The sequence below is a fragment of the Hippopotamus amphibius genome, chromosome 11 (genome assembly GCF_030028045.1).
Source record: "Hippopotamus amphibius kiboko isolate mHipAmp2 chromosome 11, mHipAmp2.hap2, whole genome shotgun sequence".
Classification (NCBI taxonomy): Eukaryota; Metazoa; Chordata; class Mammalia; order Artiodactyla; family Hippopotamidae; genus Hippopotamus; species Hippopotamus amphibius.
The window spans coordinates 87,454,489-87,472,295 of record NC_080196.1 but is presented as its reverse complement, the minus strand read 5'-3'; the positions used below and the strand labels follow the sequence as shown (position 1 = coordinate 87,472,295).

The 17,807-nt window shown below is 38.3% G+C and overlaps 1 protein-coding gene across 2 annotated transcripts in view; it reads left to right on the top strand.

Moving 5' to 3' along the window:
- EPG5 (ectopic P-granules 5 autophagy tethering factor) overlaps window positions 1-17,807 on the top strand; it is a 120,684-nt gene that overhangs the window by 1,869 nt on the left and 101,008 nt on the right. For both annotated transcript variants that reach the window (XM_057698547.1, XM_057698546.1), the window contains exons 2-4: window positions 12,910-13,854; window positions 15,546-15,789; window positions 16,684-16,820. In XM_057698547.1, the coding sequence (XP_057554530.1) occupies window positions 12,910-13,854; window positions 15,546-15,789; window positions 16,684-16,820 (1,326 nt within the window). The remainder of the gene's footprint in view (window positions 1-12,909; window positions 13,855-15,545; window positions 15,790-16,683; window positions 16,821-17,807) is intronic.

Below are 17,807 nucleotides of genomic sequence, written 5' to 3'. Positions count from 1 at the left end.
TTTCATGACATGTTGTGGGCAACTTCCCTACACAAACATAAATTTATTTTTAAAATTTAAAATTTAGAAAGAGGCCTTCATTCCAGAGGTATTTGATCAAACCAGAAATTTCTTGAAATACTTGAAATACTTTTAGTCACCCTTCAAATCTAGTCAGTCACTAAGTCTTGCCAATTGTGTTTTTTGTAATTATTCTCTTGATTCTGCCCATTTCTCTCCATCCTGACTAACTCCACCATCCTCCAAGGAAGATTTCTTGGATTTTTTGTTAAAATTGCCCTTTCCAGATTCTTTCTTCCCAATTCTCTAAACTAAAGGTGGATTGATATTTTTCTAAACAAAACCCCCAAATGACCACTGTCCTCCTTCAAACCTTTCAAAGATTTCCCATTGCCCAGAGGCCAGGAGTCCAAAGTGTGGACTCAAAGCTCTAAATGGTCTGGATTCTGTCTTTGCCCTCAGCCTCAGGTCGTCTCTGCTCTCTCTTTTGATTCTCAACCATATATGTCCTTTCCTGCTTTAGGGCCTTTGCTCATGGTTTTTCCTCTGCCCTGATGCCTTTTCCTCTCCCTCTTCACCTGCTTGTTCATGAGGTCTCTGCTTAAACAGTACTTCCTTTGTCACCCACATTACCCACCCTGCCATCAGTAGTGCCCTGCACCGCTTTGTGTCACTCATCTCACTTGTAGTTATTTTGTTAACATCTCTCTTCTGCCTTAGATTGTGAACTCAGTGAGGGAGGGATCTGTCTTTTTCCCAGTACCTTTCACAGCCCTTGTAGGCATTTGATAGTGTTTGTTGAATGAAGGAAAAAATACCAATATTGAAGAATATTTCCAAGCTTTGTCGCTTGGAATTTACTGTGGTGAATTTCCTCTAAGTAGTGTGAAAAAACAAATGGAAAAAGCCCACAACATTAGCAAGGCCTTCATACTTGTCAGTCTAGAAAATTAATTCTTCTCTTAGAGTAAATAATTTATTACTTAGTGCTGGTTGTGGTTTGGCTAGATCATGAAGTCCTACATCAATGAAACCTTTACCATTGGGGTGTATTGGGTTGGCCAACCCAACAATTTGGTAATTGTTTATGGAACCATAAAGTAGTTCCAGGGAAGTTCAGAAAGTGAGTAATGTCATGTGCTTTTGCTTTTAGATAGTTTGAGTGGCTTCTAACCCAGCAGCTGACCTATATTTTTCTTTTTTTTTCTAAGAACTTTTATTGAGATACAGTTAACATACAATAAACTGCATATATTTAGAGTGTACAGTTTGGTATCCCAGTCTCCCAATTCATTCCCCCCCCCAACCCTCCCTGCTTTCCCCACTTGGTGTCCATATGTTTGTTCTCTACCTCTTTGTCTCTCTTTCTGCCTTGCAAACCGATTGATTTGTACCATTTTTCTATAGCCCACATATATGTGTTAATATACGATATTTGTTTTTCTTTTTCTGACTCACTTCACTCTGTATGACAGTCTCTAGGTCCATCCATGTCTCTACAAATGACCCAGTTTCATTGCTTTTTACAGCTGAGTAATATTCCATTGTGTATATGTACCACATCTTCTTTATCCATTCATCTGTTGATGGACATTTAGGTTTCTTCGATGTCTTGGCTATTGTAAATAGTGCTGCAGTGAACATTGGAGTGCACGTGTCTTTTTGAATTATGGTGTTCTCTGGGTATATGCCCAGTAGTGGGATTGCTGGGTCATATGGTAACTCTATTTTCAGTTTTGCAAGAAACCTCCATACTGTTCTCCATAGTGGCTGTATTAATTTACATTCCCACCAGCAGTGCAAGAGCGTTCCCTTTTCTCCACACCCTTTCCAGCATTTACTGTTTGTCGATTTTCTGATGATGCCCATTCTAACCGATGTGAGGTGATACCTCATTGTAGTTTTGATTTGCATTTCTCTAATAATTAGTGATGTTGTGCAGCTTTTCATGTGCCTCTTGGCCATCCATTTGTCTTCTTTGGAGAAATGCCTATTTAGGTCTTCTGCCCATTTTTTTATTGGGTTTGTTTTTTTGATATTGAGCTGGATAAACTGTTTATATATTTTGGAGTGATCCTTTGTCTGTTGATTGGTTTGCAAATATTTTCTCCCATTCTGTGGGTTGTCTTCTCGACTCGCTTATAGTTTCCTTTGCTGTGCAGAAGCTTTGAAGTTTCATTAGGCCCCACTTATTTATTTTTGTTTTTATTTCCATTATTCTAGGGGGTGGATCAAAAAAGATCTTGCTGTTATTTACACTGAAGAGTGTTCTTCCTATGTTTTCCTCTAGGAGTTTTATAGTGTTTGACCTTACATTTAGATCTTTAATCCATTTTGAGTTTATTTTTGTGTATGGTGATAGGAAGTGTTCTAATTTCATTCTTTTACATGTAGCTGTCCAGTTTTCCCAGCACCACTTATTGAAGAGGCTGCCTTTTCTCCATTGTATATCCTTGCCTCCTTTGTCATAGATTAGTTGACCGTAGTTTATCTCTGGGCTTTCTCTCCTGTTCCATTGATCTACCTTTCTGTTTTTGTGCCAGTACCATACTGTCTTGATCACTGTAGCCTTGTAGTATAGCCTGAAGTCAGGAAACCTGATTCCACCAACTCCGTCTTTCCTTCTCAAGATTGCTTTGGCTATTCGGGGTCTTTTGTGTTTCCATACAAATCATAAAATTTCTTGTTCTAGTTCTGTGAAAAATGCCATTGGTAATTTGATAGGGATTGCGTTGAATCTGTAAATTGCTTTGGGTAAGATAGTCATTTTCACAATGTTGATTCTTCCAATCCAAGAATATGGTATGTCCCTCCATCTGTTTGTGTTGTCTTTGATTTCTTTCATTAGTCTGACCTATATTTCTTTTTTTTTTTCTTTTTTATTTTTTGACCTATATTTCTTAATGTTAATCATCTGGAAGATGACCTCACATTGCTAGTTTGTGGTTGTTTGGTGCTTATCACTTGATACCTAAGAGGTAGTCTTGATAAGTTTCCCCCACCTCAGAGGACCCTAACTTTTTTGATCTTGGTAGATTATGGGTTAAGAACAGTAGATTTTTTAGATTGGACTTACTCTGCGGAAGCAGTTTATCTTATAGCCATGGAAAGTATTTTTAGAGTTAATATTAAATTCTGAATGCTGACAACTCATTAATAGTAAGAGCATATTGTAATTGCTAAGGATAGACTGAGATGTGTCCCAGAAAACTGCTAACAGAAACAGAGACCTTTAAATCCCCATCCCCTCTTGCTCCTTGGCCTAGATGATTTCTACCTCTTAGTCCCTCCCTCCCATGAGTGATTATGGGAGTGAAGTTGGGAGATGCTCTGTATTATTTAGCTCCTTTTGTGCCTCCTAAGATCCATTTATATGTTGAATAAACACTCATTGATCACCCGCTATGTCCCAGAAACTGTTCTAAGCACTTGGGATGTAAGCAAAGGAAAAACAAACAAACAAACAAAAACCTGGCCTTACTGTAGCTTGCATTCTAGAAGGAGAGGACAAACAGAAAGACCCATAAAAAATAAATAAAATATATATTAGAAGATAACAAGTGCTATGGAGAAAGAAAAAGAGGAACAGGATAAGGAGTATTGGTGAGAGATTAGAATGGGTTGTGATATTTATTTATTTACTTATTTATTTATTTATTTATTTATTTGGCTGTGTTGGGTCTTTGCTGCTGCACATGGGCTTTCTCTAGTTGTGGAGAGTAAGGGGATACTCTTTGTTGCAGTGCATGGGCTCCTCATTGTGGTGGCTTCTCTTGTTGCCGAGCACAGGCTCTAGGTGTGTGGGCTTCAGTGGTTGCGGCACATGGGCTCAGTAGTTGTGGCTCACGAGCTCTAGAGTACAGGCTCAATAGTTTTGGCGCACACACTTAGTTACTCCGCAGCATGTGGTATCTTCCTGAGGCAGGGATGGAACCTGTGTCCCCTGCATTGGCAGGTGAATTCTTACCCACTGCGCCACCTAGGAAGTCCTGATTTTTTAAATAGGTAGTCAAGATAGTCCTTATTGAAGGTGAAATTTAAGAAGAGACATGAAAGAAATGAGGGAGTTAGCTGTGTGGATCTTGGGAACAACTGGGGCAGATGCCTTAAGGCAGTGGCATGTGTGTGCTGTCCTAGGAACTGCAAGGAGGCAGTGTGGTTAGGGTGGAGTGAGTGAGGGGAGAGTAGTTTGGATGAAGTCAGGAAGGTGACACAGGGCCAGGTCATGTACGGTCTTGTAGGCCATTGTAAGGACTCGTACTTTGAGTGCCATATGGAATCCTCAGGGTTTCAAGCAGAGGAGTGATATAATCTAAGTTATTTTAAAGGGTCACTGTGCGTGCTTTGTTGAGAACAGACTGTAAGACAGCAAGAGTAGGAGCAGAGAGACCATCTAAGAGATTTTTGCCGTGATCCAGGCAGGAGGTGATGGTGGCTTGGACCAGAGTTGTAAAGCAAAAGTGGTGACAGGTGTGTTGGGAGTTTCTGAAGGTCTAGCCAAGAAGATTTGTTGGTAGTTTGGATGTGGGATGTGAGCAAATAGTCAAGGATGACTCTGAGATGGGGGAAGCAGTGAGTAGAACAGCTTTTGGGGGCATATCAGGAGTTCAGTTTTGGACATGCTAATTTTGAAATAAATGTTTGTTAGACATCCAGATGGATTAGATATGTGAATTTAGAGTTTGGGAGAGATTAAAGATTTGGGGTCATTAGTATATAGATAGTTATTTAAAACCAGAGACAAAATTAGGGTACCTTAGGAGTGAGTGTCGTGTAAAAAGGTGAGAAAAACAGAACCCAGGGGCACTCCGATTCTGGGGGGAGAGGTGGAGGAACCAACAAAGGAGTGTGAGGAGTGACCGGTGAGGTACTATGTGTCCCCAGTGCCCTTAGCTGAGTGTAGGGTCCTAGAAGCTGAGAGAAGAAAGTGTATGAAAGGAGGAGGAAGAGATCAAGCATGGAAAGTGCTGCTGATATGTGTGATTGTTAAGAGCAACAGAAAAGAAGTGGCAGCCAAGAGGAGATGTGTTCATAGCAAAATGTATAATCCCCGTCCTTCTCCTTTTTTATTCTTGTATATCCCAAGGAGAGTGGGTAAAATTGCCCCGAGAGCTCTTGAGCTGATAGTTGGACCCATGTGTCCAAGCCCTCTTTATCTGTTCCTTGCCAGGCATTGTGCTCAGTGCTGTGGACACAGACATTCATGATAAACAGACCCTGCATTTAAAGTAGTCCCATGACCGAGGAGCTATGCCTGTTTGGTTCACTTCATGTACACCATGTACTAGAACTGTGCCTAGCATACAGTAGTTACCTAATAAATATTTTCGGAATAATGAAAAAAAAATTAAAGTGATCCCATGAAAGTATTCTATGTAATGCGTAAAACTGAACCTTTATCATGTATGAAGAAGTAGCTCATCAATATTTTTAAGGATGGAAAGGAGTGGTAATTTTTGTACTTACTACAGTTTAAAGAGGAAGAACTGCAAGTGATGAATGGAAATTTCCCATTTATTTTCCAGAACTTAAAAAAAAACAAAACTTTTTTTCTGATTACGAAAGTGCTCATTGCTTTAAAAAAGTGTGTGTGTATGAGTGTATACACACAGAGAGAGGTGTATAACACAGAAATGAAACGCTGTGAATTCCATCTCTTGGAAGTAACTGTTAATAGCAATTAGTTTTGTGCTCTTTAGGATTTTCCCCCCACACATATGCCAGCATTCCAGGGCATATTTACTATAATGTATGATTAAGTATGTTTTTCTTTTTCTTTTTTTTTAAAAAGTAATTAATTAATTAATTTGGTTGCATCAGGTCTTAGTTGTGGCAGGTGGGTTCCTTATTTGCAGCTCCAGGGCTCTTTAGTTGCATCAGGCATGTTTCTTAGTTGTGGCATATGAACTCTTAGTTGTGGCATACATGTGGGATCTAGTTCCCTGACCAGGGATCAAACCCAGGCCCCCTGCAATGGGAACACGGAGTCTTATCCATTGTGCCACCAGGGAAGTCCCTGTTTTTCTGTGTTTATTAACAACTCTTCCATTTCTGTATAACTCTTGATTATTTTTTCTCCTGTGGAATTATTTTAAAATTGGTTCTCTACCTGTATGTACCTTATACAGAGATCAAAAATATAGAAATATAGATTCTTCTTAATCTCTAGGCCATTTTCAGTTGTAAGAAACGTCTTATGGTTAAAATAAAATTAAGTAATCACTAAGTTTTGCGTACACAACTTGATACATGTGGAATTCTGTTTGAATTTTGTGATCTGTAATGATTGTTATATATACAATATGTTCTAATCTTTATCTCTAGTTAACTCAAGTAGGCAAAGTAATTGGAAGTTGGCTTTCTTTTTTGTTTTTAAATGAAATTTTGTATTTTAAATGTAAAATTAGATTCAGATTTTGGCATAAAAGTTCATTTTACTCTGAATTCATTGGATAGTCCCTTTGCTTTCTGAGAGGCATATAAAAATCAACTTCTGAATGTGCCAGAGCACATGGTAAGTATAAATATTTGTTGAATAATTCAATAATTTCTTCATTTTAGGATTCTGGTACCTAGGAGTTCAGCATACAGTTGGTACTCAGTAAGTTCTTGTGAAATATAAGTCATCGTTATTGTTTCAAGGAATATTTGTTGAACAAAGTGTTGAAAATCTGAGGCAGATCAGATCCAAAAAGGCATAAGATAGTGTCCCTGGTCTCAAGATACTTGTGGTCTATTTGGGGGACACAACATAAAGGTAAACAACCATATGTGGTAGCATGTGCCCAAGTACATACCGCAGAGTTCAGAGTAAAGCATGTGCTGCAGAAGGGTTGATGTGGTTATTGAAGATTTTGTCTTGAGACAGGATCATAACTGAGTCATCAAAGGCACTAAGTGCCAAAGTTAAGAGTCAGTCTTTTCTTAGGTGGAGAGCTGTGATTGTTTTTGTGGTGTTCAGAGTAGTGTTTTAGGGAGACCAGTCTTATAATGTGTTTGGGATAAATTGGTGGTGGGGCAGAGGCTGGAGGCTAGGAGACCTTTCAGGACCTGCTCCTCTATTCTGTGCTTTGGAGCAGTGAATTGAGCCACAGGGAGTCCACCACTGCTTAGAGGCCATGTCGTTGGTGATGATCACAGTGAACCCCTTCTCCCTCCACATACACACCCCAGACGTCCTGTCCTATCCAGGGATCTGTGAGGGGTAGCGGCAGGCCATTGCTGCCCTCTCAGACAGTTGTGTGTCTTGTAGTTGTTCATCCTTCCCTCCCACCTGCCTTCTCTGATCTGGCCAGTCCATTCTTTGAATCAAATTGCCAGCTTCTCTCTCCTTTCCCCCACCTCCATCCCTGGGGCACCTCCAAGATAATTCCTCTTTGGACCTAACTTCTGTAACAACACAGGTGGAAAATTAAACAGAGAAGCACTGAGTTCCACCCCCAAGGAAAATAAAGCCCAAAGTCTTATGTGTTCTTCCCTGGGAGGGTTAGGAAGGTTTAAAAAATTCTTGAATTGATTATCTAACCACATTATCTGTTGCTGTTATGGTTGTGATTATTCCCAGGAAGATAGATCTGCTGGAGAAGGCCTGCAAATTTGGTAGTAGCAGCTGGAGACTTCATTTTGTTTAGCTGAGGGGAAAAATTTGAAATTGCCAAGGCAGTCGTGGAATAAGGAAAGAGGAAGTGGTTTGGTGGGGTCAGAGTTGGGCAGCCTGGGATAGAGGGAAGTTAAAAACTTCCTGAGGGACAAGCTGGAGAGGAAGCCTGAGGTGGCCTGTGGGTTGGAGGAGGTGTGTTTATTTACTTGAGCATGTGGTCCATCTTGGCGTACTTCCAACTCCCTATCTTCTCCAGCAATTAGCATTAAACACCCCCAGAGGTCTCTTACAGTTTAAGAAAAGAGAACTAAAAATTTCCCCCTATATTCCACATTCCAATCTCTACTTCCTTACTTTCATTTCTTTCTCAACTCTCTGAGTTTTTAAAATCTTTCATCTTTTCGTCTAACAGCTTTATTGAGATATAATTCACACATTATACTTATTTAAAGTGTATGATACAGTGGCTTTTGGTATGATCACAAGATTGTCACCATCACCACGGTCAGGAATGCCACACTGTTTTCTGAAGAGGAAGCATCATGTTAACCTTCCCACCAGCAGTGTATGAGGTTACTAATTTTTCTACATTCTTGTCAACACATTATTATCTGACTTTAGTCATCTTAGTGGGTGTGACATGTTACCTCATTGTGATTTTGATTTGCATTTCTCTAGGAACTAATGATGTTGAGCATCTTTTTATGTGCCGTTTGTATTATCTTTGGAGAAATGTCTGTTCAGATCATTTGCCCGTTTTTAAATTGAGTTGTTTATCTTTTTTATTATTGAGTTACAAGAGTTCTCTCTTTTTTTTTTTTCTGTATATAAGCCCCTCAAAAGATAATTGATTTGAAGACATTTTTTTCCGTTCTGTGGGGTTGGCTTTACTCTTTCTTCATGTTTTCATTTTCAGCACAAAATTTAAAAATTTATGTGAAGTAGAATTTATCTACTTTTTTCTTTTGTTGCTGTGCTTTAGGTGTCGTGTCTAACAAGGCTTTGCTTGCCCCAAGGTCACTAAGATTTACTCCAGTGTTTTTTTTTTTTTTTTTTAAGCTCTTTATTGGAATATAATTGTTTATACTTTTGTACCAGCTTTTGAGGTACACCAAAGTGAATCAGCTATATTTATACATATGTCCATATGTCCCCATATCCCCTCCCTCCCGTGACTCTCTCCCACTGTCCCTATCCTGGCCCTCTAAGGCATCATGCATCATTGAGTTGATCTCCCTTTGTTATACAGCAACTTCCCACTAGCTATCTGTTTTACAGTTGGTAGTGTATATATGTCTATGCTACTCTCTCACTTCGTCCCAAATTCCCCTTCGCCCCCCCGTGCCCCCAACCCCATGTCCTCCAGTCCATTCTCTGCATCTGCATCCTTATTCTTGCCCTGTCACTGGGTTCATCAGTACCATATTTTTTTTTTTTTAGATTCTGTATATATGAGTTAGCATACAGTATTTGTTTTCCTCTTTCTGGCTTACTTCACTCTGTATGACAGTCTCTAGGTCTATCCACCTCATTATATGTAGTTCATTTTCATTCCTTTTTATGGCTGAGTAATATTCCATTGTATATATGTGGCACATCTTCTTTATCCATTCATCTGTTGATGGGCATTTAGGTTGCTTCCATGTCCTGGCTATTGTAAAGAGTGCTACAATGAATATTATGGTACAGGTTTCTTTTTGGATTATGGTTTTCTCTGGGTATATGCCCAGGAGTGGGATTACTGTGTCATATGGTAGTTGCATTTTTAGTTTTTTAAGGAACCTCTAAACTGTTTTCCAGAGTGGCTGTACCAACTTACATTCCCACCAACAGTGCAGGAGAGTTCCCTTTTCTCCACACCCTCTCCAACATTTATTGTTTCTAGATGTTTTGATGATGGCCATTCTGACCGGAGTGAGGTGATACCTCATTGTGGCTTTGACTTGCATTTCTCTAATGATTAGTGATGTTGAGCATCTTTTCATGTGTGTGTTGGCCATCTGTATGTCTTCTTTGGGGAAATGTCTATTTAGGTCTTCTGCCCATTTGTGGATTGGGTTATTTGCTTTTTTGATATTAAGCTGCATGAGCTGCTTGTATATTTTGGAGATTAATCCTTTGTCTGTTGCTTCGTTGGCAAGTATTTTCTCCCATTCTGAAGGTTGTCTTCTTGTCTTGTTTATGGTTTCTTTCGCTGTACAAAAGCTTTTAAGTTTCATTAGGTCCCATTTGTGTATTCTTGATTTTATTTCCATGATTCTAGGAGGTGGGTCCAAAAGGATCTTGCTTTGATGTATGTCATAGAGTGTTCTGCCTATGTTTTCCTCGAGGAGTTTTATAGTGTCTGGCCTCACATTTAGGTCTTTAATCCAGTTTTACTCCAGTGTTTTTTATGAGAAGTTTGAAAGTTTTAGATCTTACAATAGGTCTATGATCCTTTTCATTAATTTTTTTTTTAGGAAAAAAAATATGTATATTTAATTATTTATTTATTTGGCTACACCGGGTCCTAGTTGCAACACATGAGATCTATTTTTTTCTTTCTTTTTTTTCAATTGTGGCATGTGGGATCTAGTTCCCCTATCAGGGGTCAAACCTGGGCCCCCTGTATTAGGAGCACAGAGTCCTAGCCACTGGACCACCAGAAAAGTTCCTAATTTTTGTATATAAGATAGGGATCCAGTTTTATTCTTTGGCTATCCAGTTGTTTAGCACCATTTGTTGAAGGCTGTTCTTTCCCCATTGAATTGTCTTGACATCCTTGGTGAAGATCAGTTGACCTTAAATACAAGAGTTTATTTCTGGATTCTCAGTTCTGTTTCATTGATCTATTTGTCTGTTCATGTGCTAGAACCATACTGTCTTTTTTACTGTAGTTTTGTAGTAGATTTGAAATTGCAAAGTGTGAGATCTCCAACTTAGTTCTTCTTTTTCAGGATTGTTTTGTCTATTCTGAGTTCTTTGCATTTCCTTATAAGATTAAGGATCAGCTTGTCATTTTCTGCAAAAAAAGGCAGCTGGAATTTTGATAGAGATTGTGTTGAATTTGTTTATCAATTTGAATATTGCTATATTAACAGTATTGTGATCTTATCCATGAAAGTGGAATGTTTTCACTTATTAGTCTTTAATTTCTTTCAAATTTTGTTTTATAATTTTCAGAGTATAAATGTTACATTTCTTTTGTTAAACTTATCCCCAAGTATTTTGTTCTTTGTTCATTATAAATGAAATTGTTTTCTTAATTTCATTTCATGATTGTTCAACTCACTAAAATTTACCTCTGCCCTGACCAGTACACCAATATTTCTCCCATTATAGTAATCGTTGGCCTCCCTCTCCTGATTTTATCTTTCTAACCTCTGAATCTGAAGTTAGAAAGAGAAAACATCATTGCAGTGTAATTCACCCACTGTTTCATTTTCTTGTAAATACTCACATAATGCTTTCCTGTTATTCATAATTTTAGGCAGTTTGACAGAGTGGTTTGTATGCATTGTGTGGCTATTCTCTGAATCTGTTATCCATGGTTCACAGTGCAGATTAAAGTAATTTTGGAGGGACACATTGCTTCTTGCATCACTACCGTTTGTAAACTTTTGGTAGTTCATTACCAGCAAGCTGAGCTCAAATTCCATTTCAGAAACTTTCATCTTTTCTTCCTAATATTAGGTGCACATAAATGTTTTACTTTTTTGGCTATTTGCTTGTCACCTTTTTTTTTTTTTTTTTGCTGGACATTTGCTGGACAGCATAATCCAAAATCACTGATAACTGTGCAACTATCATTTTGCTTTCCTTAAAATTTCATAGTGAAAAGGAAGTATTTGAGTGACCCAGTTATTTTTTAGTTGCTTTTAATGTAACAATTTTATTTAAATAAATAAATAATAAACATTTCCATATTTTTTTTATCCAGCCCTCTTTCCTCCATATCTAGTTTGTGTGTTAATACCACCAATAATGTATTAAAAAACCATAATTTATTTTATCTTATATTTTAAATGGTTAACTTTTTTTTTGGTTTTTTCCTTTGGAGTTAATTTTGGATTTAATGAAAAGTTGCAAATAGAATACAGAGAGTTCATATACCTTTCATGCAGTATCATCTTGTGTTATCGTATATAGCTGTAAATTCTGTACTGTAGAATATTTATCACAAGCCACAAATTAACATTGGTACAGTGCTATTAACTAAAATATGGAACTTTTTTGGATTTCACCAGTTTTCTTGCTAATAATGTTCCAGTGTCCAATCCAGGATCCTGCATTGCATTCAGTCATCATGTTTCCATAGTTTTGTCCAGTCTCTTGATAGTTCCTCAGTCTTGTCTTGTCTTTGATGATCATAACAGTTCAGTTATTTTATAGACTTTCCCTTAATTTGGGTTTTTGTCTGGTGTTGCCTCATGCTTATACTGAGGTTATACATTATTAGAAAGGCTACTGAAGAGGTGATAAGCCTTCTTAGAACATCGTATGGGGATGTATTACTGATTATAATAACCCTGATCGCTTGGTTAAGGTATTGTCTGCCAGGATTCGCCACTGAAACTTAACTATTTTTCCCTTTGTAATTACTAAATATTTAGGGGATACTTTGAGACTATACAAATATTCTGTTTCAGCTTAAACTTTCACTCACTTTCATTTGTTAGTAGATCTCTCCTCTTGCCTGTGGCAGTTATTACCATGGTGTTCTAATAGTGATTTTCTGTTTTTCTCATTCCATCTACATTTATTAATTGGAATTCTTCTGTAAGGAAGAGTGCCACTTCTTGTCCATTAAGAAAAAAAATACATATTACATATATATAAATATGAATATATATATTATAAAATATATATATGCTTATATATTTAGTTATGTGAGTATGGGCTCGTGGATATTTATTTTATTCTGAGGGTTATAAGCCAGTACTATAGTTATTTATTTCATTGCTCAAGTTGTCCTTTTTCTGCCTGAATTTTGAATAAATATGTTTGTCAAGATGCAAACTTATTGAAGTCTAAGATACTTGGAGACTGTTCTCTTTTACTTAACCTCTAGCAGAATGGAGAACTGCCTAATTAAGACTTTCCTTCTCCATTCTTGAATCTTAATTTGTTCTTATTCTCATGTCTTCCTCTGTTGGGTTTAGACTAGTGAATCTCCCAAATTCAGCATTCTCAAAATTGAATAATACAGAATATGAAACACATTGTTTATGAAATGAATTTAGATTTTTTTAATACAGTTTAAAAATTCCTCATGTTGAAAGCATCAGTTATTGTTATAAGTTATTTCACATTATAAATTTTGTTTTTAGGAAAAGAAGAAATATGAAATCCTTCAGAGGGAAGAGTCCGATGAAGTCTCCCTTCCAAAAATCTCTAGAGAGCTGGAAATCCCCACTGCAGCGTGTGAATTCAAAGGAGACCATCTGAAGGAGTTAACCGACTCCCAGCTCCAGAATGATGCTGGGGGACAAAATGAGAGTGAAATGTTTGATGTGCCACTCACCTCCTTAACTCTAAGCAGTGAAGAGTCTCTGACTTGTAATATGGAGAGTCTGAAGGAGGGAGAGGAGATCACAGCCTGTATTGGGGATGATGCAGTCAAGCTAATGGTTGATCCTGGAGGCAATGTTGGAACCAAAATAGAACCCCCTGAGAACTTTACAGAAATGGAGAAAGATAAATTAGTACAATGTGGACCTTTGGAAAGCACACTGCAATCTAATGTTTCTTATATTCAGCAGGAAGTGGAAAATTTGCAGGTCAGAGATACTCAGAATAGGAAAGAAGACAAAGAAGCGCTGGGTCTTTCTTCAGAGGTGCTACAGAATGTTGGCTTGCAGAGTTCTTGTGAAGCCAAAGACATTTTTCAGCCACCTAGACTGAAAAAACTGTATCCCCAGTTGCCAGCTGAAATTGCTGGGGATGTACCAGCTTTGGTGGCAGTGAAACCCTTGCTTCGTAATGAGCGACTCTACCCGGAGCTCCCATCTCAACCAGAAGTAGTACCATTTACTAAAGAACAGCTAAAAATCTTTGAGCCTGGTTCATGGCTGGAAAATGTTGAGTCATATTTAGAAGAATTTGACAGCATGGCTCATCAGGACAGGCATGAATTTTATGAGTTGCTTTTGAACTACTCACGCTGTAGGAAGCAGCTGCTGCTGGCTGAAGCAGAACTTCTTGCTCTGACGTCTGATTGCCAAAATGCTAAAAGTCGACTATGGCACTTCAAGGAGGAACAGTTGTCTGCACAGGTATACTGACTAGTGTTCTGTGAAGCTTGCCGGAGCCTGGGGAATGTGCAGTGGAGCTGCTATTCCTGTGATGCTATCGAGGTCTGGAATCTGCTCCTTATCCCGAACTGACCCTGTCTTAGCCCATAGTAGTAGAGTGCAGGAGTTACAGTGTCAGGTGCCTGCAGGGGCAAAGTAGGTAACCTGGAGAAATGAAACAGGTTGATCAGGATGGTGATCACTGGGTAAGCTCATGCCTTGTCCAGCAGGGGTTGCAGCTCTTGTGTTACAGTTGATTGCTGCTGTGAGGTTGTGTTGGTTCAGCATTGCCACATTTTATGTTTTTCTAAGCGAAGCTAGAAATTTATGTGAAGATCCTGATTTGTAGATGTTGGCAACTAAATACACACACAGACACATACACACACACGCATAGTAAAGGCCAAAGCAAGTCATGTCTCCAGGTCAGATTCAGCCTGTGAGCCATTTAACTTGTGACCTTGGGCATAATGCTGGAACATCTAAGGGGTAGAAAGTATCAAGCGGAGGAAGATCAATGCAATGAGGTCAAGAGGAGATGAGAAAATAAGGAAGGCAATAAGATGTGACCCTCTGGAGGCCAAAGTGCCATCAGGAAAGCCATTTCATAATGTCCTGGGAGGGATGGTAAGGAAGAGAAAGAAGGCCACTCTCAACAAGTTTGGCAGTGAAGGGAAGCTGCAGGAGGTATCAGAGAGAAATGTGTGGTTTCCCCCATCCCTAATCCTTGTTCCTTGGGAGATAGGAAGGAGCCTGTGGAGAGGGAAACTTGAAAATACTGAAAAAGAGAGGTTAGAATCAAGAACACAGCTGGAGGGTTAATATTGGAAAGGAGAGGGGTTGCTTTTTTTTTTAAAATTTTTATCCTCATTGTCTCTTTTTCCTTATTGTCATTTTAGGTTTTGTTTTTTTTTAATGTATTTATTTTTTTGGCTGCGTTGGGTCTTTTTTTTTGCTTGCATGCGGGCTTTCTCTAGTTGTGGCGAGCAGGGGCTACTCTTCGTTGTGGTACATGGGCTTCTCATTGCAGTAGCTTCTCTTGTTGTGGAGCATAGGCTCTAAGCTTCAGTAGTTGCGGCTTGCGGGCTCAGTAGTTTTGGCATGTGGGCCCTAGGGTGCGCAGGCTTCAGTAGTTGTGGTGCATGGGCTTAGTTGCTCCGAGAGATGTAGGATCTTCCCGGACCAGGGATTGAACCCAAGTCCCCTGCATTGGCAGGTGAATTCTTAACCACTGCACCACCAGGGAAGTCCCAAGAGGGGTTTCTTTGTTTTGAGCAGAATTACAAAGAATGATAAGGGTAAGTACAGAGATGTTTTGAGGTCTCTTGAAGTTGAGGGGATATCACATTGACCTCAGTGTTTATAAAGTAGAAGGTAAGATTGTCAATCATGAGGGTCTCAGAGACAAGCTCTATTGTATTCTTGTACGTTTCCCCACCTACTTCATCTTAGGGTCTCTCTTCTCTTCTCTGAACTTGTGATGCCTTTGTGATTGACATATACTCTTTGGCGCCTAGTTATATAGTAGCTTTATTGTTTTTTATGTGGTAGTATTGTTCCCTCCTTGTGATTCATAAGCTCTTTGAAGATGGTACCGAAGCTTGTGTATTGTATACAGGCTTCAAGAACAAGGTGTAACTGGCTTCATATCTTACCCTTTTGTCCACTGCTAGGGTATCTGTGCAGATCAAGTGAAAGTTTCAGGCCATCATCGCTACCAGAGAGTGGAGATGAATGAAAATGCACTGGGAGAGCTAAAAAAACTGTTTGATGCCAAATCTGAGCACCTTCACCAGACCCTGGCTCTGCATTCTTACACTTCTGTGCTCTCACGATTGCAAGTGGAATCTTACATCTACACATTACTCAATAGTTCTGCTGTTTTGAGATCTTTAGCAATTCATCAGGAAGGCCAAGGTGTGTAAGTAATGAAAGCCTCACTCTTTTTTGTGATCTAAAATGAAAAAAGAATTGAGGGATACATTCTGGTTGAATTGATTGTGTGCTGATTGATATTATAAGGGACTATTTGTGCTTGCTGTTTTACTTTGCCTCCCCCAATGTAGGACTGAGATCTGCCTTAATAACATTTCTTAGGAGCAGTGCCAGGTCTCCTTTCCCCATGGGCTGTCATTCTCTGCTTCTCTAGGAAGCCAGTGAGACATTAATAATAAAAAGTTTGCTTTTTATCATTAATGTCTCTTACTGTCCTAATTTATGTGCTTGTTACCAATTCAAGTCCAAATACAGTTTTGCATTCTAAAACTAATAATCAGAACACTTCTTCATTCTCTGTCTGTTGCACTTTATTTTTGCCTGTTTGTTTTGTTGGGGTGTTTAATTTTCATAAGAGCGTTTATAATGTTCTTAATTTTTCTTCTTTTTTCTTTTTTTTTAAGAAATCAGCTTTTACTACATGATGTTTTAAGTATAAATTATGTAGGTTTTATTTCTTGGAGAGATATTAGGATCATTTAAAATAAAAAATCCTCCCCCCTTACTGTTTTCATAACTAATCAAAGAGCTGGGGCTAGGCCAGATACCTGTTGATTTTTATGTAAAAAATAAATTTTGATGAAGCTGATTTTTTCTTGCTTTGAAATACTTCACAAAGTTAAATACTTTTTTCAGTTTACATATTTAGTGCAAACTCAGATATTTTGATGCAACTTTTCTCCATGGATTTTCATCTGAATTAAATATTTTGAATAGTTTATTTTTGATTTTGTTTTTTTTTAAGCGGAGACACTAAAAATTCTCCCCTAAATACCATTTATATGGGACTCATTTACTTCTCTTTTTAATTTATAGCTTCTAAACAGGTAGAAAGCATTCCCTCTGATCTGTGTCAGCTGAAGGAGTGCATTAGTGTCTTGTTCATGTTCACCAGGAGAGTTAATGAAGATACTCAGTTCCATGATGATGTTCTCCTCTGGCTGCAGAGATTGGTGAGGAAACAGACATAGTAGCTTTTCTATTATTTCCCTGATGATTTAAGAATTATCTCTTATTTCCTTATGGTTTTTCTTCAGTAGCTTCTTCAGCTAATTTGTTTACTATGTTAGTGACATTTTCTTTGCTCATGACACACGGAAAAAGTTATCCTTACTTAGTGCATTATTAAGCACACAGTGCTTCTCTCTCTGATAAACTTTATGCTAAATGATCTCCTGCCTTCAACTTAGGAGGAAGTGGAAATGTGGGAAACATGCTGAATTTAAGACTAGATATGTATTCAGAATTTAGGTGTGTGAGCTAAAAGTTGTTCATATCACTTTTTTTATCACCTTATGTTTAATGCTGTATTTAGTCATACTTTATAAATTTTGGGGGGGAAATTCCCTGGTTTCCCAGTGGTTAGGACTTCATGCTTTCACTGCTGAGGGTGTGGGTTTGATCCCTGGTTGGGGAGCTAAGATCCTACAAGCTGTGTGGTGCAGCCAAAAAAAAAAAAAAAAAAAAAATTAAGGGGAAAAAAGAAAGGAATCAGAATTTGCAAAATTTAGGAAACATATTAGATGTGTTATGGGGGGAGAGTTTGTTGGTTTACTGGTTCTGTTTCTCAGTGGGGCTGCCTTGGGTGCTTTTTTAGGTTCATGCTAGAGTTCTTAGATATGGCCTGAGGTTTTAATCATACTTACTTGGATTTGAGAAACTATTACAAACTGGGAATAGATTAAACTACTTGACTCATATCTGTTCACACATGGCCAGGAACATTAGTGATTTGTCATTTGCCAGGTAATAAAAATTGGCCTTTCAGAGACATGACTTAGGATGTTTTTATCATAGTGCTCATAGATTCATAGGCCTCTGTGTACCTCTGTGGTAGAAAGTCAACCAGTCAATGGTATATCTTAGATCTGGTTACTCTTTTGAAAGATCACATGTATTTAAATATTGGGTAAGATTGCATTAGACCCCTAGAAACGTTT